Source organism: Canis aureus, chromosome 32 (assembly GCF_053574225.1).
Source record: "Canis aureus isolate CA01 chromosome 32, VMU_Caureus_v.1.0, whole genome shotgun sequence".
NCBI lineage: Eukaryota > Metazoa > Chordata > Mammalia > Carnivora > Canidae > Canis > Canis aureus.
In genome coordinates, this window is record NC_135642.1 from 12,509,543 (window position 1) to 12,534,147 (window position 24,605).

General features: G+C 36.8%; 1 protein-coding gene across 2 annotated transcripts in view; it reads left to right on the forward strand.

The window, feature by feature from the left end:
• KNL1 (kinetochore scaffold 1) overlaps nt 1–24,605 on the forward strand; it is a 70,680-nt gene that overhangs the window by 16,841 nt on the left and 29,234 nt on the right. For both annotated transcript variants that reach the window (XM_077880642.1, XM_077880643.1), the window contains exons 5-10: nt 4,728–4,789; nt 13,005–13,057; nt 13,304–13,337; nt 15,375–15,412; nt 18,739–18,791; nt 19,610–24,502. In XM_077880642.1, coding sequence (XP_077736768.1) covers nt 4,728–4,789; nt 13,005–13,057; nt 13,304–13,337; nt 15,375–15,412; nt 18,739–18,791; nt 19,610–24,502 — 5,133 coding nt within the window. The remainder of the gene's footprint in view (nt 1–4,727; nt 4,790–13,004; nt 13,058–13,303; nt 13,338–15,374; nt 15,413–18,738; nt 18,792–19,609; nt 24,503–24,605) is intronic.

Below are 24,605 nucleotides of genomic sequence, written 5' to 3' on the forward strand. Positions count from 1 at the left end.
CCCAGCTGACTAATTTTTAACTAATCTTTCAGGTTTCAGATATACTTCCTCAAAGAGATCTTCCCTGATTCTTAGGTTAGATTAGTGGTTAGGTTTTTTTTTTTTAAGATTTTGTTTATTTATTCATGGAGAGAGACACAGAGAAAGGCAGAGACATAGGCAGAGGGAGAAGCAGGCTTCCCACGGAGAGCCTGATGTGGGATTTGATCCTGGGGCCCCAGGACCACGACCTGAGCCAAAGGCAGACACGCAACCACTGAGCCCACACAGGTGTCCCCCTGTTTTGTTTTTTAACATAGTTTTCCTTCATAACACTCACCACAGCTTGAATTTTATATTTCTGTAGGTTTTTTGTTTTAATGTCTGTGTCGACATTAATCCCCAATAGATTAGGGACTATATTTGTTTCCTTTACCACTACTTTTCCATCACTCAGCACAGGACCTGGTGTGTGTGTGTGTGTGTGTGTGTGTTTTAAAATTTTAATGAATGCTGAATAAGTAACAGATTCATAGATCCATAAAGATTTATTTATTTATTTATTTATTTATTTATTTTTTAGATTCATAAAGCTTTAAAACCAACAGGACCTCACCAGTAATCTTAAATCCAATTCTTTAGTTTTATAGATGAGAAATATGAGGTCCAAAGAGGTTAAATTTTTATCTAGGCCCACACAGCTAGTTAGTAGTAGACTTTACATTTGAGCTGTAATCTAAAGCTCAGTGCTTTTTCCAATATAGCACACAAATTTCATTTTTTCTTTTTATCTTGCCTTTTTTTTTGTTTTTAATAAGACATTAGTTTCTGTTAGTTTCAGCATTTACTGTGTTAATATTATTGTCATATTAAGCTCGAGACCACTTGTAGTGGCTAGGATGTTAACAGAGAGGATGAACATTCATGATTATTCCTTATAGTAAGACTTGCTTAGATATTAATTAAGAATTAACATAGTAAAAGTCTCTATGGATTTTGTTTCTCTGTCTTTTGCTTTTTGTGTTTGGTATCTATGTGAGTCAAAATGTTTGCTCTTGTTAAAGAAGATGAGGAAAAATAAAAATAGCATATTATAATGAAAAGATGCCCAGCATTACTAATCATTAGGGAAATGCTAATCAAAACCACACTGAGATATCACTGCATATCCATTAAAAGGGCTACTGTAAAAAAAGCCACAGAAATAATAAGTGCTGGCTAAGATGTAGAATAATTAGAATGCTTGTACACTATTGGTAGAAATGTAAAATGTTGTAGCCACTGTGGAAAACAGTATGGTGGTTTCTCAAAAAATTAAAATAGGGTTACTGTATGCTCCAGCAATTCCACTTCTGAGTGTATACCCAAAGGAATTGAAAGCAGGGTCCTGAAGAGACATATACCCCTGTCAAGCAGCATTATTCACAGTAGCCAAAAGGTAGAAGCAAACTAGTGTCCATTGACAGATGAATGGATAAACAAAATGTGGTATCAATGGAATATTATTTGGCTTTTAAAAAGAAGGAAGTTCTTGGATGCCTAAGTGGCTCAGTGGTTGAGCTTCTGCCTTTGGCTCAGGGTGTAATCCCAGGATTGAGTCCCACATTGGGATGGAGCCTGCTCCTCCCTCTGTCTCTAGCTGTGTTTTTCATGAATAAGTAAAAAAAAAAAAAAAAAATTTTTTCTGACACACACTACAATAAAGATAAACCTTGAGGACATTATGCTAGGTGAATTAAAGAAGTCACAGAAAGACAAATACAGGGCACCTGGGTGGCTTAGTCGGTTAAGGGCCTGATTCTTGGTTTTGGCTCAGGTCATAATCTCAGAGTTGTGAGATCGAGCCCTACATCAGGCTCCATGCTAAGCATGGAATCAGCTTGAGATTATTTCTCTCCTTTTCCCCTTGTGTGTGCACTTGCACTCTCTCTGTCTCAAAAAGAAAGTAAATAAAAATATAACTAAAAGACAAGACAAATACTTTATAATTCCACTAATCAAATTCATAGAGACAGAAAATAAAATGGTGGTGCTAGGATATTGGGTAGGGAAAGAGGATTTGTGTAATATATATGGAGTTACAGTTTCGCAGGATGAAAAGAGTTCTGGAAATAGGTTTCACCACAGCGCTTATAAACTTAACACTACTGAACTGTACACTTAAAAATGGTTAAGATGGGGATCCCTGGGTGGCTCAGTGGTTTAGCGCCTGCCTTTGGCCCAGGGCGTGATCCCGGGGTCCTGGGATCAAGTCCCACATCAGGCTCCCTGCAGGGAGCCTGCTTCTCCCTCTGCCTGTGTCTCTGCCTCTCTCTCTGTGTGTTTCTCATGAATAAATAAATAAAACCTTTAAAAAAATGGTTAGGATGTATTATGCTAAGTGAAATTAGCTAGTCACAGAAAGACAAATACTGAATGATTCCACTTATATAAAGTATCTAAAATAGTCAAACTCATAGAAGCCGAGAGCAGAACATGGGTTGCCAGGGTCATAGAGAAGGGCAAAATGGGAAGTTGCTAACAGTTCTGAAATTTAAGTGATACAGGGTAAGTTCTAGAAATCTGCTACACAACATCATGCCTATAGTTAACAATATTGTATTATACAGTTAAAAGTTTGTTCAGAAAATAGGTCTTAGGTTAAGAGTTCTGACCACTTTTAAAATAAAAATTAAGGGATGCCTGGGTGACTCAGAGGCTGAGCCTCTGCCTTTGGCTCAGGGCATGATCCTGGGTATGATCCATGGGATTGAGTCCCACATCAGGCTCCTACTGGGAGCCTGCTTCTCACTCTGCCTGTATATCTGCCCCTCTCTCTGTGTCTCCAATGAATGAATGAATGAATGAATAAATAAATAATAAATAAATCTTTAAAAAATAAAATTAAAAATATTTTAAAGATTTATTTATTTCAAAGGCAGGGAGGGACAGAAGGAGGAGAGAATCTCAAGCAGAATTCCCGCTGAGCTCTGCAGAAACTAATGCAGGGCTCAGTCTATGACCCTGAGGTCATGACCTAAGCCAAAACTAAGAGTTTGACACTTAACCAACTAAACCACCCAGGCACCCCAAAAATTAAATTTTAGAAAGTGGTTATTAGGACGGTAAGTTTTGTTATATGTATTTTACCACAGTTAACTTTTTTTTAATCCTAAAAATAGTATGGTAAGGTTACTATAACAGGCCACATATCACTTGCTTTGTCCCCAGTCTTTCTTCTTCTTGATAGCAAAACAATCATTCATTTAAAAGGAGAGAGAAAAGGTAAGGGACAGTAATCAGCTTCCTTAAATATATGTTGTTTCTGTCAGTATGCTTATTACCATTTTACATGGAAAGTCATATTCATGTTTGTTAAGCGTATTTCAGAGAGATAAATACCAAAATTAATGATACCTCATTAACTCAGAATAAGACTTGACCTCTGTTTGTAGTATTCTGGATACCTAATTCACAGTAGTTTCAGTAAGAATCATACTACATAAGGAAACAATCAACAAAACTAAAAAGCAACCTATGGAATGGGAGAAGATATTTGCAAATGATACATCAGATAAAGGACTAATAAACAAAATCTATAAGGAACTTATCAAACTTAATACCCAAAAAAGAAAAAATCCTGTCAAGAAATGGGCAGGAGACATGAACAGACATTTCTCTAAAGAAGACATCCAGATGGCTAACAAACATATGAAAAAAATACTCAACATCACTCATCAACAGAGAAATACAAATCAAAACCCCAATCAGATATCACCTCACACCCGTCAGAATGGCTAAAATTAACAACTCAAGAAACAACAGATGTTGGCAAGGATGTGGAGAAAGAGGAGCCCTTTACACTGTCAGTGTGAATGCAAACTGTTGCAGCTACTTGAAAACAGTATGGAGGTTCCTCAAAAAGTTAAAAATAGAACTACTCTATAACTCAGCAATTGCACTGTGAGGTATTTATCCAAAAGATACAAAAACAGTGATTCGAAGGGGCACATGCACCCCAAAGATTATAGTAGCAATGTCCACAATTGCCAAAATATGGAAAGAGCCCAGATGTCCAATGGTTGAATGGAAAAAGATGTCACACACACACACACACACACACGCACACACACAGGTGTACACATACTGGAATATGACTTAGCCATCAAAAAGAATGAAATCTTGCCATTTGGAACAGTGCGGATGAAACTAGAGTGTATTATGCTAAGCAAAATAAGTCAGTCTGCGAAAGACAAATACTATATGATTTCACTCATGTGGAATTTAAGAAACAGAACAGATGAACATGGGGGAAGAGAAGGAAAAATTTTAAAAAATGAGAGAGGCAAACCATAGATACCCTTTTTTTTTTTTTTTTTTTTAAGATTTTATCTATTTATTCATGAGAAACACACAGAGAGAGGAGCGGAGACACAGGCAGAGGGAGAAGCAGGCCCCACGCGGGGAGCCTGACACGGGACTTGACCCGAGGTCCCCAGGATCACACCCTGGGCCAAAGGCATCACTAAACCACTGAGCCATCCGGGCTGCCCAGATACTCTTAATTATAGGGAACAAATTGAGTATTGCTGGAGGGGAGATGGTGGGGAAATGGGGTAACTGGGTAGACCTTAAGGAGGGCATGTGATGTAATGAGCTCTGGGTGTTATATGCCACTGATGAATCACTAAACTCTACCCTGAAACTAATAATATACTGTATGTTAACTAACTTGAAAAAAGATCATACCATATATTCTCTGCCCTTAGGAATCTAATGCTTTGAGAAATAAGAAAAGCTCTCGTCGAGTCAGCTTTGCAGATACCATAAAGTAAGTTGGAAAGAGGAATAATTAAAACGTAACAAGTAATGATTTTTTGTGCGTCAAACCAGGTATGTTGATACTAACTGACTTGGATAATCTGGGTTTTAATGACATAAGCATTAAGGAACTATTATTTAAAAGGTTGTTATTCAGTATTATGCTTGAGAAACATTAAAAGCATCACTGCTAAAATTAGAAACAAAACAGCTATGTCTTACCACAGTTATTTTAATATTGTATTGAAGGTGCTAATAAAAATAGGGAAAGTGTACAACCCAGCAATTGCACTGCTGGGGATTTACCAAAGATATAGATGTAGTGAAACACCGGAACACCTGCACCCCAATGTTTATAGCAGCAATGTCCACAATAGCCAAACTGTGGAAGGAGCCTTGGTGTCCATTGAAAGATGAATGGATAAAGAAGATGTGGTATATGTATACAATGGAGTTTTACTAAGCTAACGACAAATACCCACCATTTGCTTCAACATGGATGGAACTGGAGGGTATTATGCTGAAATAAGTGAAATAAGTCAATCGGAAAAGGACAAACATTATATGCTTTCACTCATTTGGGGAATATAAAAATTAGTGAAAGGGAATAAAGGGAAAGGAGAGAAAATGAGTGAAAATATCAGTGAGGATGACAGAACATGAGAGACACCTAACTCTAGGAAACGAACAAGGGGTAGTGGAAAGGGAGGTGGGCGGGGGGTTGCGGTGACTGGGTGATGGGCAATGAGGGGGGCACTTGGCGGGATGAGCACTGGGTGTTACGCTATATGTTGGCAAATTGAACTCCAATAAAAATTAAAAATGGGGAAAGTGGAGTTCTAAAAATTGAAAAGATGGGGGTAAATCTGATACCTTTTGCAGATTAAATGCTTGTATATTAGCAAAATATAAAAATATCAATTGAAATACCTGTACAGACAATAAAGAGCAGGGTAAAAAAGTAATATATGAAAATTATTATATTTCCTATATATAAATAATAACCAGATAGAAAATAAATGTCTTTTTTTCTATTGTGTTATATTTTGTTGCTATGCATTTAATAATCAAAACTTATAAAGGATAAACCATTACTGGAGAATACTAAAAAATTGTAACAAGTTGAATAAAAAGATTCAACATCACAAAACTGTTACTTCTCCCTAAATTAACTGATTTTTTTTTATTTTCTATTTTTTAAAGATTTTATTTATTTATTTGAGAGAGATAGTGTGCACAAACAGGGGGAGCAGCAGAGGGGGAACAACGAGAAGCAGACTCCCCACTGAGCAGATTGCCTGATCTGGGGGCTTGATCTCAGGATCCTGAGATCATGACCTGAGCCTTTTAAAAGATTTATTGATTTATTTTAAAGAGAGTGCAAGTGGGAAAAGGGGCAGAGGGAGACAGGAAAGGGAAGACTATTCCACACTGAGTGGGGAGCCTGATGTGAGATTCTATGTTACAACCCTGAAATCATGACCTGAGCCAAAAACAAGAGTCCAACACAGGTCTTGTTGAAAACATCAAATTTAAGTCAAATTCTTCCTGGACTTTCATCAGACAGCCCTTGATGTCCAGTTATCTCTCTGATGATCATTGCCTAGATCCATTCTTTTTTTTTTTAGATATTTATTTATTTATTTATTTATTTATTTATTTATTTATTTATGAGAGAGCATGGGAGAGAGAGAGCACACACAGGAGGAGGGGAGAAGGGAGAGGGAGAAGAAGACTGCCCACTGAGCAGGGAGCCCGATGCAGGTCAATCCCAGGACCTTGTGATCATGACCTGAGCTAAAGGCAGATACTTACCAACTGAGCCACCCGGGCACCCTAGATCCATTATTTCCTTAGAGTTTGCTAATTGATAATAATCTCATTCTGAGTTATGGTTCATAAAGGAAAGGTATATTAAATTCTTGGGGGCAGGGATCCCTTTATTTACTAGTTTAAGGACAATGAGTTGGTTTCTTAGTTTCTTTCAAACTAAGACTGATAAGGATTTTTTTTTCCAATATGTTTACCCAAATATCTAAATCATGAACTTAAAAACATATTTAATGTGTTTTAGCATGTTATAGTTAATATTTTTGTTAATACTTGAATTATTCTCTTTGATTAGTGGAATCTCTTCAGATTAGTTTCTGATCTTTTGATATAACCCCAATAATTTTTGATAGCCGGTTTGCTTTATAGTATACCAAGATACTCATGTTCATCTTATGTATTGTCTGATCAGACCTGAAATTAGCCATGTTTCCAACAAGCAAGTATAATTCCTTTTAGTAGGAAATAACATGTAGAAAACACAATCTGGACGCTTAGGTTCTCCTTATTCTTGAATTAGTCTTTGTTTCTAGGCCATTCTGTTACCAAATCTATCAGTCTACCGATCTATCACAACTGCTAACTTAAGAAACAAATGGGTGAACCCTGGCTCATTGTGGCAGCCAATTCCTCCATCGTAGGGAATCTGGAGGGGACTGGACAAGTTGAAAGTTTAGCTCCTGGCTGGTTTTGCCAACACTGCTGCCCAGTAGACTTGGATGAACTCTTCACAAGAGAAGCCAATTACTGAAGAGACAAGGTTTTGGAAAAGAGAAAGGGAGAAATTTATTTTGAGTCCTGGCAGCTGGGGAAGGTGAGAGGCTCAAGCCTTAACAACTGACCTCTCTACCCACAAGATGGACACCTAGAGTTTTATAGGGAGAGATTCAGGGGTGTATGTGCAAGAAGGCAGGCAGCATGTGATCATGAGTAGGGATCAGTATGTGTTCAGCCCATGCTCATAATCAGGGAAGGAGACATGTGGAGTGTTGTTTTCTAGGCATTCTATTGCTATCAAGGCTTTTCTGGTCTGGTATCTTGTGATTTTGAGTTCATTGCAAAACATCTTCATCAATGCCTCAAGAAAGTGCAATAAAAAATAGTGGGGGTGCCTGAGTGGCTCAGTAGGTTAAACATCTATCTGACTCTTGATTTCAGCTCAGGTCATGATCTCAGTATTGTGAGATCAAGCCCATGTCAGGCTCTGTGCTGAGGATGGAGCCTGCTTGTCCCTCTCCTTCTGCCTGTCTCCCTGCTTGCACATTTGCTTGTGTGCTTTCAAATAAAAATTTTTTTTTTTAAAGAGAAAACATGGGTTTTAGTTAAAGCATGAGTTAAGCAGTCTTGTCTGTTTCTGGTTTCAACTATTAAGGTTTATAAGAAGGTTCACAGGATGCCTGGGTGGCTCAGTGGTTGAGCATCTGCCTTCAGCTTGGGGCATGAGCCTGGGGTCTGGGGATTGAGTCTCACATTGGGCTCCCTGCAGGGAGTCTGCTTTTTGCTCTGCCTATGTCTCTGCCTGTCTCTGTGTCTCTCATGAATAAATAAAATCTTAAAAAAATAAAAAACATAAAAGAAGGCTTATATACTTGTCTTTAAGAATACTTGTCTTTTTCTTTTAACTTGTTAAAGTCATTAACTGTTAGAGATAGATAAAAGCCCTTTTTCATCTGTATTGCAAGTTCTTTAACCTGTTTTAATTTTGCTTATTGGGTATTTTCTGGTGTTAAAAGTTTTAATTTTTTATATGGTCTTCCTATGTTTTTAAGGCACCTATATTTTCTTCTGGTCTTTTTATAGGTTCATTTTTTATATATTTTATTTAGAATTTATTTTGATGTTAATAAGTAAGATGGAACAATTTTTATTTTTATTTTATTTTTATTATTTTTTTAAATTTTTATTTATTTATGATAGTCACAGAGAGAGAGAGAGAGGCAGAGACACAGGCAGAGGGAGAAGCAGGCTCCATGCACCGGGAGCCCGACGTGGGATTTGATCCCGGGTCTCCAGGATCGCGCTCTGGGCCAAAGGCAGGCGCTAAACTGCTGCGCCACCCAGGGATCCCTTGTTTTTATTTTTAAACCCAAGTTCTTATTTTCCATAAAATTGGAAGGGGCAGAGTCATATTTCTTTTTTTTAAGATTTTATTTATTTATCCATGAGAGACACAGAGAGAGAGAGAGAGAGAGAGGCAGAGACACAGGCAGAGGGAGAAGCAGGCTCCACACAGGGAGCCCGATATGGGACTCGATCCCCGGTCCCCAGGATCATGCCCTGGACCAAAGGCGGCGCTAAACTGCTGAGCCACCTGGGCTGCCCCATATATTTTTTATTTTAAAAATATTCTCCTTCCTAGAGGCAATTTCTAAGAGCTTTTTCTTTTTCTCTTAGATTTTAAAAAACAAAAAATTTTTTAAAAGATTTTATTTATTTATTAGAATGAGAAAGAGAGTGCGAGCTGGGGGAGGGAAGGTCAAAGAGGGAGGGAAAAGCAGACTCCCCGGTAAGCAAGGAGCCTGACACCAGATTCCACCCCTCTGAGATGGAGACCTGGAGATCATGACCTGAGCCAAAGGCAAACATTTAACCAGCTGAGCCACAAGCACCTTCCTCTTAGATTTTAAAAACTTGATGATCTTGAGGATCTTGAAGGTGCCTTTCTTTTGAATTATTTCTCCAGAAAATCTGTATCATTTCAATAATCATATATATTTTTTTAGTTTATTTTTTAGTGATGTCTGCACCCATTGTGGGGCTCAAACTCATGACCCCGAGATCAAGAGTCACATGCTCTTCCAGCTGAGCCAGTCAGATGCCCCCAATAATCATGCTGAAATGATCATTTTATTTTATTTTATTTATTTATGTTAGTCACACAGAGAAAGAGAGAGAGAGGCAGAGACATAGGCAGAGGGAGAAGCAGGCTCCATGCACCGGGAGCCTGATGTGGGATTCGATCCCGGGTCTCCAGGATCGCGCCCTGGGCCAAAGGCAGGCGCTAAACCGCTGCGCCACCCAGGGATCCCATGAAATGATCATTTTAATATAAGATCACTTGTCTCAAATCATTGAAAGTGGTTTTATCTGTATCAAAATTTGATTTATTATTAATAGCTAATATTACATGTAAAGTATGCAACGGTATGCATTCATTATTCATTGAATCAATTGTATCTCATTTTATGATTAAGGAAACTAAGGCTTAGCTTAAGTAACTTGCTTAAGTTCCCATACTTTTTAAGAGGTAGGACTCAGACTTTGGACTATTTCTCATCAGACTATTCTTTTTTTTTTTTTTTTTTAATTTTTATTTATTTATGATAGTCACAGAGAGAGAGAGAGAGAGAGAGAGGCAGAGACACAGGCAGAGGGAGAAGCAGGCTCCATGCACCGGGAGCCCGATGTGGGATTTGATCCCGTGTCTCCAGGATCATGCCCTGGGCCAAAGACAGGCGCCAAACCGCTGCACCACCCAGGGATCCCCAGACTATTCTTAATCATTATATTATCATGACTTCTTGTGTTTTTCACATTGTTGGTATTTTCTCTTCCTCTCATTACCCTAATTATTTGTGGGAATAGGCTGTATTATATTTTCTGAGCCTGTCTGATTGTTATTACAATGCTTCTTCCTGTTTTCCTTTTTTTTCTTAGATGTGTTGTTTATCCTGTTTATTTTCTTTGTTTTATAAAGAACTTGGCTAATAAACATGTTCCAAGAAGTCAACAGGGAAGTTTGGAAACAATAAGGGTAACTGGGATAGGATTATTTTCATATTTATCCATATCATACAAATAGGTATATAAGAAAACTCAGCATTTTCTACTTAAATTTGTGTTTTGGTTGATGGAACATTAAAAATTAGAAGTACCCTGGGGCGCCTGGCTGGCTCAGTCAGTAGAGTATGTCACTCAGTCTCAATCCCAGAGTCCTGAGTTCAAGCCCCGTGTTGGAGGTAGAGTTTATTTTAAAAAAATAATAATAAATTATGGGACACTGGGGTGGCTCAGTCGGTTAAGTGTTTGACTCTTGATTGATCTCAGCTTAGGTCTTGATCTCAGTCTTGTGAGTTCAAACCCTGCCTTGAGCTCCATGCTGAGCTGGAGCCTACTAAATAAGTAATTAAGTAAAAATACCCCAAACTCTTTCTATTTTAGTGAGAAGATTATGTAGGTAGTGACAGAACCACAATTATAGGTCTCCTGATTTTTAGTCTACTGCTTTTTCTACTGCTTCTGATAACCCTTCCCAAATGCTTTTAAACCTAGTCCACTCTCTCCTTTCCTTGGATATAATCTACTTACTTTACTAACTTTCTTAAAATGGCTCTGGGATATTAAATACACTAAAGTTGTACTAGTAGATCCACTCAAAAGTAAAGATATCAGATTGACATTCAAAGATTTGTAAATTAAAACCCACTTATGTGTTTTAATTTTTTTAAATATTTAAGTTGTGTGTGGATCACTCGTGATTCCTTATTTTATTTGAAGGATTTTATTTATTCATGAGAAACACGAGAGAGGTAGAAATATAGGCAGAGGGAGAAGCAGGCTCCTTGTGGGGAGCCGGATGTGGGGAGCCGGTTCTGTCAATCCCAGAACCCCAGGATCACAACCTGAGCCAAAGGCAGATGCTCAACCACTGACCCACTCAGGTGCCCCATGATTCCTTATTTTAAAGATTTTTTAAATTAATTGAACAACTATACTGATCCTGCTCATACTGAATAAAAAAGTCTTCTATTGCAAATCATTTGAAGAAAAGTTGTGTCAAGTATAGCTTTGTAGCTATAAGCTCAGGTTTTGAAGTCAGACAGATTTGAGTTTGCATTTTGGCTCTGCCACTTATTAGGTATATGACCTTGGGAATTACTGAACCTTTATGAACTTCATGGGGGATCCCTGGGTGGCTCAGCGGTTTAGCGCACCTGCCTTCGGCCCAGGGCGTGATCCTGGAGTTCCGGGATTGAGTCCCACGTTGGGCTTCTTGCATGGAGCCTGCTTCTCCCTCTGCCTGTGTCTTTGCCTCTCTCTCTCTCTTTTTCTGTCTCCCATGAATAAATGAATAAAATCTAAAAAAAAAAAAACTTTATAACCTTCAGTATCTACATCTGTAGGGACACCTGGGGGCTCAGCAGTTGAGCGTCTGCCTTCAGCTCAGAGCGTGATCCCAGAGTTCCGGACCTAGTCCCACATCAGGCTCCTTGCATGGAGCCTGCCTCTCCCTCTGCCTTTGTCTCTGCCTCTCTGTGTCTCTCATGAATAAATAAATAAAATCTACATCTGTAAGATAACATGATGATTGTTATAATAATTAAAAATATATGTATATAAAGAATAGAATGCTTGTCACACAATATGTATGTAAAATGTTCATTGCTTTTTTTTTGTATTTGAAACTAAATTTTCTTTCTTATTAAGAATAGCTTCCCAGTAATGAATGATACTTAATATTAGAATGAAAATGAGCTAGCCAGATTCTTTAAGTCTGATATCAAATGCTGCTTCTCCAGAAGCTTAATCGTACCAATGAAAAGAGATCCTTTCCTCTGTAGTCCATGCCACCTTATCTGAACTGTTAATAACAAAAGTCAGTGAAGTAATGTTCATAATCACTGCTCCAGCTCTTGCTTACAGAGAAAACTCCTTGAGGTCAAAGATAATGTATCAGACTCTGGTATTTAGCATCAAGTATATAGTGAGTGCTTAATAAATGTTTTGTTGAATAAAGTAAATAGGTTATTGAGAGGATAATGATTTTTGTCAGAGTTCTTTAAAAAAGCAACAGATTTTGATGTGAATAAATTTTGGCACTTGAAATATTAATAGTACATGATGACGTAGCAAATAGGAATCTGAAATTGGTTCTCTTTATGTATCTCAAAACAGACTAAATTAACACCATAGGGTTCTAATTAAAAATTGCAGTCTTAAATCTTAAAAAAAAAAAAAAAAAAAAAAAAAAAAAAAAGGGCAGCCCGGGTGGCTCAGCGGTTTAGCAACGCCTTCAGCCCAGGGCCTGATCCTGGAGACCCGGGATCGAGTCCCACATCGGGCTCCCTGCATGGAGCCTGCTTCTCCCTCTGCCGGTGTCTCTGCCTCTCTCTCTCTCTCTCTGTGTTTCTCATGAATAAATAAGTAAAATCTTTAAAAAAATAAAATAAAATAAAAATTGCAGTCTTTCAGGGGCACCTGGATAACTCAGTAGGTTAAGCATCCAACTCTTGGTTTTAACTCAGGTCAATCATGATCTCCAGGTCCTGAGATTGAGCCTGGCCTCGAGCTGCATGGGGTCTCCCCTGCCTCCGCACTACCCCTCCCCCGATTAAATAAATAAAATATTTTTTTTTAAATTGCAGATTTTCAGTAATTTGTATTTTCTTTTCTAGAGTATTCCAAACAGAGTCTCATATGAAAATAGTAAGAAAGTCAGAAATTGCAGGTAAATATGTTATTGCAATCCCTGCTTAATCTGTTTCCTCTAAAATTTTGGTGTGGCTGTCTAACCAGGTAATTGATAAAACTGTTTATCTTATTGCTTAAAAAGTATAGCTTGAGAGATGGGGGGCAGAAAAAGTAAGGTGGATAGTTAGTATTTTTTTTAATTGTTGTTAATGTTCTTATGCAATTTTTCTAATGCTTTATCAGTGTGTCCTTGAACAAGTTTTAATTTTTATTTTATTTTTAGAAACAGAAGCAGGAGAAAATGTTCTATATATACAGTAAGTAGAGAAAATGTGATTCAAATTATATTTGAAAAGCTGTTTATTCCTATCAAATGCAGTATTTTTTAAATTAATGATCTTTTTACTTTTATTTTTGTGATTCTTTTGTAGAATACTTAGGAGTAATTCAGAAAACAGATTCTTTGCCGAATTTAATATACTGCTGTATCTGATGAGTGTGTGCTAACACACTTGTACAGATTTTCCTTTTAACAGAGTGTTGAAATTCTACTTTCACATATAAATCCTTAAGTATGACATTTAGTGCAAAACAATAAAACCAAATATTCAGATTTTTTTCATTAGTTTTTCTTATCATGTTAATATATAGAAAAATAAATACAGGTTGCTCTTGAACAAATGGAAAGATGCTTATTTTCATTCATCATAAGAGAAGTTAGATTATTACAAAGTTAGATTATTATTGAGATACAACTTTTCATCTCATCAGTTAAGGATATAGGTAAGCAGCACCTGGGTGAGTCAGTCGATTAAGCTCAGGTCATGATCTCAGGGTCCTGGAATCAAGTTGTGTGTCAGCCTCTCTTCAGCAAGGAGTCTGTTTATCCCTCTCCCTCTGCCCTTCCTCCTGCTCGTGCTCTCTTTCTCTGTCTGTGTCTCTCAAATGAAAAAATAGAACATGAGAGACACCTAACTCTGGGAAGTGAGCAAGGGATAGTGGAAAGGGAGGTGGACGAGGGGTTGGGGTGACGGGGTGACAGGCACTGAGGGGGGCACTTGGTGGGATGAGCACTGGGTGTTATGCTATATGTTGGCAAATTGAACTCCAACAAAAATATATATATTAAAAAAAATAGAACTTTAAAAAAATAAAGAATATAGGGTAAAAGTTGCTCATTGCTAGTGGATATAAATTGAAGAAGGCAGTTGGCAGTATCATTCAAATTTTAAATACACATGCCCTTTGACTTGGTAATCTCATGTCTGGGAATTTATTTCATTAAGATACTTGTAAATGTTTAAAATGATGAACATAAAAGGTTACTCATGGCAAAGGATATAAAAGATCCTAATGATCTATCAGTACTGGACTGGTTAAATAAATAAAATTTTTCCATGTAATTGACTACTGTTGAACTGGAAGAAAAGATTCTTTTTATATACTAATGCAGAAAACTCTCAAAGTTTAGGCTCCTCGCAGTTAACCAGCTGAGTGTGGAGCCCACCATGGGACTTGACTCATGACCCTGAGATTAAAACCTGAACTGATATCAAGAGTCAAATGCTTAATTGACTGAGCCACACAGAAGCCCCAGTAATTTTGGTTGTCTTTGCAAAAACTTAAATGTATATCCAAGTGCATGTTTATCTTTAATTTTTATTTTTAAAAAGACAAAAATGAAAATACTTAATAATATATCTTATAGTACTTTACATATTTTTATTTTTTTTAATTTTAAAAAATATTTTATTTATTCATAGAGATGCAGAGAGAGAGAGAGAGAGAGAGAGAGAGAGAGGCAGAGACACAGGCAGAGGGAGAAGCAGGCTCCATGCAGAGAGCCTGACGTGGGACTCGATCCCAGGACTCCAGGATCATGCCCTGGGCTGCAGGTGGCGCTAAACTGCTGTGCCACCAGGGCTGCCCACTTTACATATTTTTATATATAGATGTACCTCAGTCTTTCATAATTTGTTGTATGTCTGCATCAACAATTAGCTCCCTATTGATGGACATTTGGGGTTTCCTTTTATTTACTTTTTTTTAAAAGCTGTATCTCTAGAAAATGAGTTGCTTTGTAGGTTGTTCTTTAAAAAAAAAAAAAAGCCTGTACTAAGTATATTTTTATAGTATCCTTGAAATTAACAAAACCTTAAGACCATTCTGAAAATGGTCCTTTAACTACCTTGTAATTTTTTTCTGCCAGAGTTAGAGGAGTCTTTTTAAAGATGTCTTTGTATTTTTCTGCCAGTCACCATACAAAAACTTTTCACCTTCCCTGCTCTTTCAAGTGTTGTGATTCTTGGTAATTGTCTGGGGTATAGATTTTGAAAATACTTTTTAATTTTTAGGAATAAGAAGCCAGAAGAAACCTACTGTGAAATTACTGGTGAGTATGACCAAAATACTTGACTTACCACATAACTTTTTCTTCATGCAAATTTCATACAAAGTAATTTGTAAAAGAACTAAGGAAAAAAATGTAAAGAGAACTCTGTTCTTTACACAAAATTTTCAAGGGACCCCTGGGTGGCTCAGTGGTTGGGCGCCTGCCTTCAGCTTAGGTTGTGATCCCAGGATCCAGGATCGAGTCCCACATCCGGCTCCCTGCGAGGAACCTGCTTCTCCCTTTGCCTATGTCTCTGCCTCTCTCTCTCAGTCTGTGTCTCTCATGAATAAATAAATAAATCTTAAAAAAAAAAAAAACTTCAATATGAAAGTTCACAAACTTGCTATTATTTCTGCTAAACCTGCTTGTTTTCTCTATTTTGGATTCCCACTCGTTCATTCAAGTCAGAAATTGAGTCATTTTAAAAAATTTTTCCTCATTCCGCATATCCATTAGACTTCACTCTATTCTTTCTCCTAAATATCTTGCAAATCTGTTACCTCCTCTCCGTTCCTTCTGCCACTGTTTGAGTTCGTGTCTTCATTATTCATTATTCTCTCATGGGCTACTGGATTTAGTTTCTTATCCCTTTAATCCATTCTACATATTTCTAAATCTGATATTACCTCCCAACTTAAAATTATTCAATGGCACTTTTTTGCTTATAGGATAAAACACTCTTTGGCATAGACTTTGAAAGCTCTTCTCCCATTTTATCTCTTGCCCATTAGATATTTAGATATCTATATCTTTAGCTCAAGCTTTAGCTTATGAAGAAGTATTTACAGATCCCCATGTTGACTTTTTTCTTCCTGTATCCATTTACAAATGATGTTTTTTTCTCTCTGAAGTGCCCTTCTTACTCCAAGTTGCCTATCAGCTTCTCATTTTCATTTAACTTAGTTTTTTACGCCTAACTTCATTCCTATTCAATGTAGCCAAATCCAGGGTGCCTTACTGGCTCAGTTGGTGGAGCATGCAACTCTTAATCTCAGGGTTGTGAGTTTGAGCCCCACATTGGATGTAGAGATTACTTAAAAATCTTAACAAAATAAAAAACAAAAACAAAGTACCGGGATCCCTGGGTGGCGCAGCGGTTTAGCGCCTGCCTTTGGCCCAGGGCGCGATCCTGGTGACCCGGGATCGAGTCCCATGTCGGGCTCCCTGCATGGAGCCTGCTTCTCCCTCTGCCTGTGTCTCTGCCTCTCTCTCTCTCTCTCTCTCTGACTATCATAAATAAATAAAATTTAAAAAAAAAGACTTATTAAAAAATAAGTCTTAAAAAAAAAAAACAAAGTACCTAGTCCACAAACTGTTATAATCCATGACAGAAAAAGAACTTGCATTAGAATGTAAATCAACTATGGCGGTTACCTACTGTTTAGCTAACTGACATTTTTTTCTTAGCAAAGCTTTCTTGATGAAGGAAATATCACATGATTTACATTGGCTGGAAGCTCCTTATTTCATCATGAATTGGTAACAAGCAGCTCACAGACTGGCACCACACATTAAGTTGTACTGGCTTAAATGGAGCCTTCTCTGACAAAACCAAGGGGTCACTCAGTCCTGTAATGTCATAATACCCCTTTATTTCTCACTTTTTGAAGAATTTATCACATTGTATCTTAGATATTTACTTCTGGCTCGTTTATTAAAGTAGGAACTCTGAGTCCAGAAATTCTGTCCATTCTTTGTGCCTTAGTGTAGATAGTTGAGTTTGGGACACATAATAGATTCTGAGTAAATATTTTTGAATAAGTGTGGAAGCTTGATATATAAGTAAGATTTTTAGCAAAAAGCCTGTAATTACTTCATCATATTCAATTGAGGTTGCCATAAACTCTTTAGATGTTCTAAAGATTTTTGTGATGAGAATTGGGCATTTTATGGAAGTGTTGAATCACTGTATTGTACACCTGAAAGTAATATTACACTATATGTTAACTAACTGGAATTTAAATAAAAACATTTTAAAAATATTCTAGAGATTTGCCTTTAAACTTAAGTATTATAAATGTATTTCCTGTTTTATTATAGCATCTTAATCCCTTCCTTATTTCCAAAGTCTAAATCTTTATATTTCCAAAATCCTTCCTTATTTCCAAAGTTACCTAAATCTTTATATTTCAATTCTAAAATGTGCTGAGTCTAATCTTCTATTTCCATTCTCATTTTCTCTTACCAAGAGATTCTTACCTGCTTGTATGTGCACTATTACAGCAGCTCCTAATTGGTTTATCTTCTCTTGAATCTACTTTTTTCTCCTTCTCTGGAGTTATTTTTATAAAATGCATGTCTCATCATGGTAATATCTAGATTCCTTAACATAGAATAAAAGATGCTTCAAAATCTTACTCTGACATTTCAGTCTTGTGAATTAGTACTCTTTACCATGTAACCTCTACTATCCAGGGAGTAAAAATAAAGAAGTGAAGGGGGAAAGAAGTCCAAACTTTCTACCTTTAAAATTCCCCCTTTAAAATTACATTTGAAAAATATTTTAGTCACATAGAGAATATAATAATCTAGATCTCTCTGTCCCTAAAATGGGACTGTTATAAGTTTTTATTTTTTAAGACTTATGTAGGGGTGCCTGGGTGGCTAAGTTCATTAAGTTTCTGAATTTGGCTTAGGTCATGATCTCAGGGTCCTGGGATCGAGCTCCATCTTGGGCTCCATGTTTGGCAGAGACTGCTTCTTTCCCTCTCCCTCTGCTCTTATCCTCCCTAGTGTTCTTTCTCTCTCAAATAAAATATTTAAAAAAATAAAAGATTGATTGATTGATTTGAGAGAGAGAGAGAGAGTGAGAGACGGGGTGGGGGGAAGCACACTATGTGGGAAGGTGAGGGAGAGAAGCAGACTGCTGCCTGTCAATCTCAAAACCCTGGGATCAGGATCTGAGCTAAAATCAAGAGTTGAAGACTTAACCAACTGAGCCACTTAGGTGCTCCAAGGGACAATTAGAAGTCTTTTTTTTTTTTTAATTTTTATTTATGATAGTCACACAGAGAGAGAGAGAGAGGCAGAGACATAGGCAGAGGGAGAAGCAGGCTCCATGCACCGGGAGCCCGACATGGGATTAGATCCCGGGTCTCCAGGATCTCGCCCTGGGCCAAAGGCAGGCACCAAACCACTGCCACCCAGGGATCCCACAATTAGAAGTCTTGATGAAATTTAGTACCTAAGCCCTTATGAAGCCCTCAGTAACTGATAAAACTTCAATAAATACTCATAAATGATGAAGAACCTACAGAAAGAAAAGCAGGCTCTTGGTGATATATGTATTTTTGTTATTGACTGTAGTTTTTCCTCCTTTTCAATAGGGATGAACACATTGCTTTCTGCTCCTATTCAGACTCAGATGCAACAGAGAGAGGTAGGAGTTCATGCATGTGCCTTTTCATTTATTCTCCCTTATAGTTAAGACACACAAAAAATAATGTTATGGCATTGTTTGGGGATTACTTACCAAAGTTGACCAGCATAGACTGGAAAACTTCCTACCTTTTCAGTTAACTAAGGACAGTTCAATTATTGCCAGTTTAAATAAGGAAATATATTGATTATGTCAGGACTTCTCAAACTATAATGGACATATGCAGGATTTTGTTAAAATATAGATTCCTTCTCAGTATATCTCGGGCACACCTTGAGATACTATACTTCCAATAATCTCCTAATGATACTATACTCTAGTGCATTACTTCACAGACCATACTTTGAGTAGCAAGGAATTGGACTGTTTCCTTACAAATAAAACCACTGCATTAAGATTCAAAGAGAACCCAACTTCCAAGAGTAGAGTGTACTATAAATTAGCCATCATGCTCTTAGCTCTGAGTCTTTTTTTTTTTTTTTTTACTTAGAATGACCTAATATCTATCGTAATTAGAATTTTCATTAGAGTTGTATTTGATATTCTCGGTCTTTTTCATTTTTAGTCATTCTAGTTGATGTATAATTAACCTTGAAACTTTTAATTTATCCAAAAACACTAAAAGCATTTACAGACTTTGAAAAAAAATGTAATAACAAATTACATGCTACATACCACACTGATTCAAACAAACCAGTGTATCATGAAACCATCTTTGAGGATTGTTTATATTAAGTACTCTGATGTAGTACATTTTGTAAAAACCTTTCTGAAAGTTTGCATTTGATCTGATCTCCTATATTTTGCTTTCACTGTAGATTTCAATTACAGAACACAACCATGAAATGAAACCTGCAAATGACCAAACAGTCATCTTTTCAGATGAAAACCAGATGGACCTAACAGCAAGTCACACCGTAATGATTACCAAAGACCTGTTAGATTGTACTAAAAGTGAAAAGTCCATTAAGATAGATACCGCATCATTTCTGGCTAACTTAAAGCTCCATACTAAGGATTCAAGAATGAAAAAAGAATTAAATTTTTCCATGGATCAAAGCACTTCTTCAGAAAAGAAAATACATTTTAATGACTTCATAAAAAGATTGAAAACAGGAAAATCTAATGCTTTTCCTACAGGACCTGATAAAGAAAATTTTGAAATATCTGTTCATCCCATAAAAACAAAGAAGGCCTCTTCTGTACATCAAATGCATGTATCTCTTAGGGTAGATGAAAATAGTAGTAATACAACTAGAATCTTCGGAGAACAAAATGATGGGATGAATTTCACTCAGTGTCATACAGCCAGTATTCAGACTTTGGTTCCCACATCCAGTAAGGCCAGCATAGGGGAATTTAAAGGTGATGATATTACAATTTATGGCAGTGATTTTATGGACTTGACAACTAACCACACTATACAGAATTTACCCTCAGCAGATAATTCATCTAATAAAGAAAATCAAACTCAGAATGTCATGATGGAGGTTAAAGCTCCAGGAGGGAAGACAATCTTTAATAAATTGAATATTCCTTTTCAAACCCCTTTAAACCCTAATGGTGAAATACATATTACCAAAAGTCATATTACAGGGACAGAAACTCACACAAGCACACAGACTTCTAACCAAGATGCCAGAACATTGACTATAATCCCAGAATCTATATGTACCAGTCCAGCTACTCAAGATTATAAGACATTTTTCTATTCTAGCAGTAATAATGCCATGGAACTGACCACGTGTCTCTCGGGTATGAGAAAAGAGAAGAATTTGCTGAAGAATGATAATTATTCTAAAATGTATCCCAATCCAGATGCCATCTCTCTTCTTACAGAGAAAACTATTTATTCAGGAGAGGATAGCATGGACATTACGAGGAGTCATACAGTTGCAATAGATAATCAGATTTTTAAACAAGATCAGACAAATATACAGAAAGCAGACACATCAATATCTGAAAAAGAAATAATGCTCCAAAATCTCATAACCATGTCAAAGGACGGGAAAATGAATATAAATTGTAGCTCAGTTCCTCATATATCTAAGGGAAGATTACAGCAGAGCCTGGCAAACTCTTTATCTATTTCATTGACTGACAAAAAGACTGAAATCTTCACAGGTGAAGATATGGATTTGACTAAAAGTCACACAACTAACTTAGGAAGTCAAGCTCCACTTACATCTTACAATGTAACATCTGAGAATACCAGTAAATTTCTCTCTCACAGCAAAAGCCCTTCAGGTGAATGGCAAGAAATGACCAAAAGTCGTATTGAACCATCCCAGCAGCCAGACATAATATCTAAAAACATCCCAGTGGACACCTGGGGCAAAGAAAAAGTTCAAGTTTTAGAGATTGCACCTTATGTTGATAAAGATTCTCCTCAATCAGCTGATATTAATCAAGACATTGCAATAAGCCATAGTATAGTATACTCTGATAGAAATCTTGAGAAACAAGTAGCACTAGGAAATAATAGAAATACTGTTCCATGTGAGCAATCTTTGTTTCCTACTTCAGAGTCATTATTTTCATTAGAAGGACAGTCTAACATGAAAAATCATAATATTGCTATTAACAGTTACACAATGAAATCTGTGCCAGGCCAGAATTCTAAACTGCCTGAGCCACTGAGGAAAGGTGTAGGCAATCCAACACCTGACTATTCTCATGACAAAACAATTATTTGTTCAGAGGAGGAACAAAATATGGATCTAACCAAGAGTCACACTGTTGTCATTGGATTTAGTCCTTCTGAAATACAAGAATTGGGTAAGACTAATCTAGAAAATACTAACAGTCTGCTAACAACAGCAAACAGACAGACAGCTATAAAAGTTGAAAAATGTTGTAAAAGTCCTATAGAAAAAACAGGAATATCTGTTTCTAAGGATAACCTAGATGTGATAGAGGACAATAGCATACAGAAACTTGGATTTTTGAATGAAAAGCAAGATGTCAAAATTTGTGGAAGAAAAAGTGTTGGCAGACAAAAAGTTGATAAGACTATTGTATTTTCAGAGGGTGATGAGAATGATATGGATATCACCAAGATTTTTACAGTGGAAATAAATCATAAACCTTTATTACTTGAACAAGATTCCCATTTGGCAGGAACTTCTAAAACTGTTTTGTATGAATGTGGGCAAGATGATGTGGAGATCACTAAAAGTCACACAACTGCCTTGGAATGTATAACTGTCTCACCAGATAAAATAACCAGTAGGCCTATGGAAAAAACTGTAATGTTTGTAGATAATTACAATGAACTGGAAATGACAAAGTCTCACACTGTTTTCATTGACTACCAAGCAAAGGAGAGGACTGTGAGTATAGACAAACTTGACTCGGAACTATCCAAAAGAAGAAAAAGCATAGAAAAGCCAAAAATGACACCTGCTTCTGCTGAGGAGAGTGTTTCCTTTCTGGAGAATGGTGAAAGTGACCATTCAGCAGCAAACGTCAATAAGCTAACACTACTGAGGGAATGGTCTAATAATGGTCCTATAGAGAAAGCAGTAGCTGGTGATAACATGGAAGTATCTAAATTCACCATTTGGAAAAATGGCAAAGATGTACAAAAGCCTGAATTTCTGAATGACACTATATCAGACAAAAGTCAGAGAAGGAAAAGCCTTAGACTCAAAAATGACAAGATTGCTGCATTTTCTAAAAATGATGATGATATGGATATCACCCAGAGTTGTACAGTGAAAATAAACTATAAAAGTGCCCCAGAAGATAGAGAGGATTCCCATTTGGTGCCTTTGACAGGAGCTTCTAAAACTGTTTTGTATTCATGTGGGCAGGATGACATGGAGATGACTAGAAGTCATACGACTGCGTTAGAATGTAAAACTGTCTCACCGGATAAAATCACTACTAGGCCCATAGATAAAACTGTAATGTTTGTTGATAATCATGGTGATCTGGAAGTCACCGAGTCCCATACTGTTTTCATTGATTGTCAAAACACAGAGAAAATTAATCAAGAGTGCCCTAAATTTGGAATAGCTACAGGAAAACCCTTGGGTATTTCTTTTCATAATGATGGTAGCTCTGTTCAAGAAATCACTGAAAAACAAGCATTGGCAGTAGACCAGACCTATATACCGGAAAAAGCCAGAATTGGAAGCTGTCAGTTAAATAGTACAGATAGAAGAAACATGGACTTTACTAACAGTCAAGCAACTGCTACGTGTGGATCCAGTGATAATTATTCCTGTTTACCAAATGCTATTTCCTGTTTTGATAATTTAGAGGGGAATGTCATGTCCTTAAGTAATAAAGATAAGAAAGCCAGTAACTGCCCAGTGCAAAATGATCTTTCTTATGTAAAGGATTTAGCCAATGAATATTACTTGAAACCTGAGGGACTGCCTCCCTCTGCTTGTTCTTTGTTAAAGAAAGAAAAAGTGACTCAAACCAATACCAATGGACAGTTAGACTGTGTTACAACAGTGCTTAAAGATCAAGATATGATTAAGGAGTCCCAGAATCTAATAGCTAATCAAACTTTACAAGATAGTCAGGAGCTGGCGGAGATGATTAAACCTAACTCAAATCGAGTATCCTTTAAACCCCCAAAGGATCAAATGGAGGGCTTTGTTGATACCACGGAACATAATTTAAAGAAGACTGTTGTTGATAATGTTTGTGTTACTTCTCAGCCTCATCTCACAAGCCAGGTACCTCCATTACCTCAACAAGGACGGATAATTTTGAATAAAGATGAAACAATATCATCTAATTCTGGAAATAAGAATTTAAATATTGTTATAGGAAATTCCTTTGTACCCACATGTGAAAACGAGGCCAAAATGCTCAACAATGATAAACAATTTACCATAGTCTGTAAAAATGAGCTGAGGAAAAATACTAAATGTAATACCGATTTCCACAGTAATTCAGACTTGACTAAGCAAGTTATTCAAACTCATAGTAATTCTAGAGAAGCATCAGATACTGTAATTGCATCTAATACAAGTTTTAATAGTGTCAGATCAAATCTGAATAATTTGAATGGAAAAACTGAAGAATTTTTAGATTTCCAAACTCCCCATATTCCATCTTCTCCAGAGCAAATACTTGCATTAATAAACAAGGCACACAATCATATGAGTATATTGCAAGCTACAGAAATACAGAACATTAACACAGCGCCCAGCAATGTTGAAGATGATAGAGATGAAGAAAGCAAAATTTCTCATAATGGAGCTGAAACCAACTCTGTACCACTCATGACAGTTGTAAAAGATAAAGTGAAGAGATGTTCTTTGGGAATATTTTTGCCCAGATTGCCAAACAAGAGAAATTGTAGTGTCACTGGTATTAATGACCTGAAGCAGATTCAAGCAGACACAACTGATTTAAATCACTTAGAAATTCAGCCAGTCTTCAGTAAGGAGCCAAGCATTGAATTTGTTGCAACTAAACTGACCTTAAGTCCATCTCAGTATATAAATGAGGAAAACTTTCCTATATATCCTGGTGAGATTAATTCCTCAGATTCTATTACCATAGAAACTGAAGAAAAGGCTTTGATTGAGACATATCAAAAAGGGATTCCACCATCTGAAAATAAGATAAGAGAAACCTGCAGTAACCAAAAAAGAACCTGGGTACAAGAAGATGATGATATTCAGAATGAGAAAAAAATCAGGAAAAGTGAGATTAGGTGTAGTGATACTACACAAGATCAGGAGGTAAGCTCTGTCTTAAACTAAGGAATGTGGTGGGTCTTTTTTTAAGTTATGAGTATTGAATTTTAATTTTAGTCTTGGATGAGCAGGAATTGGTCATTTCCAA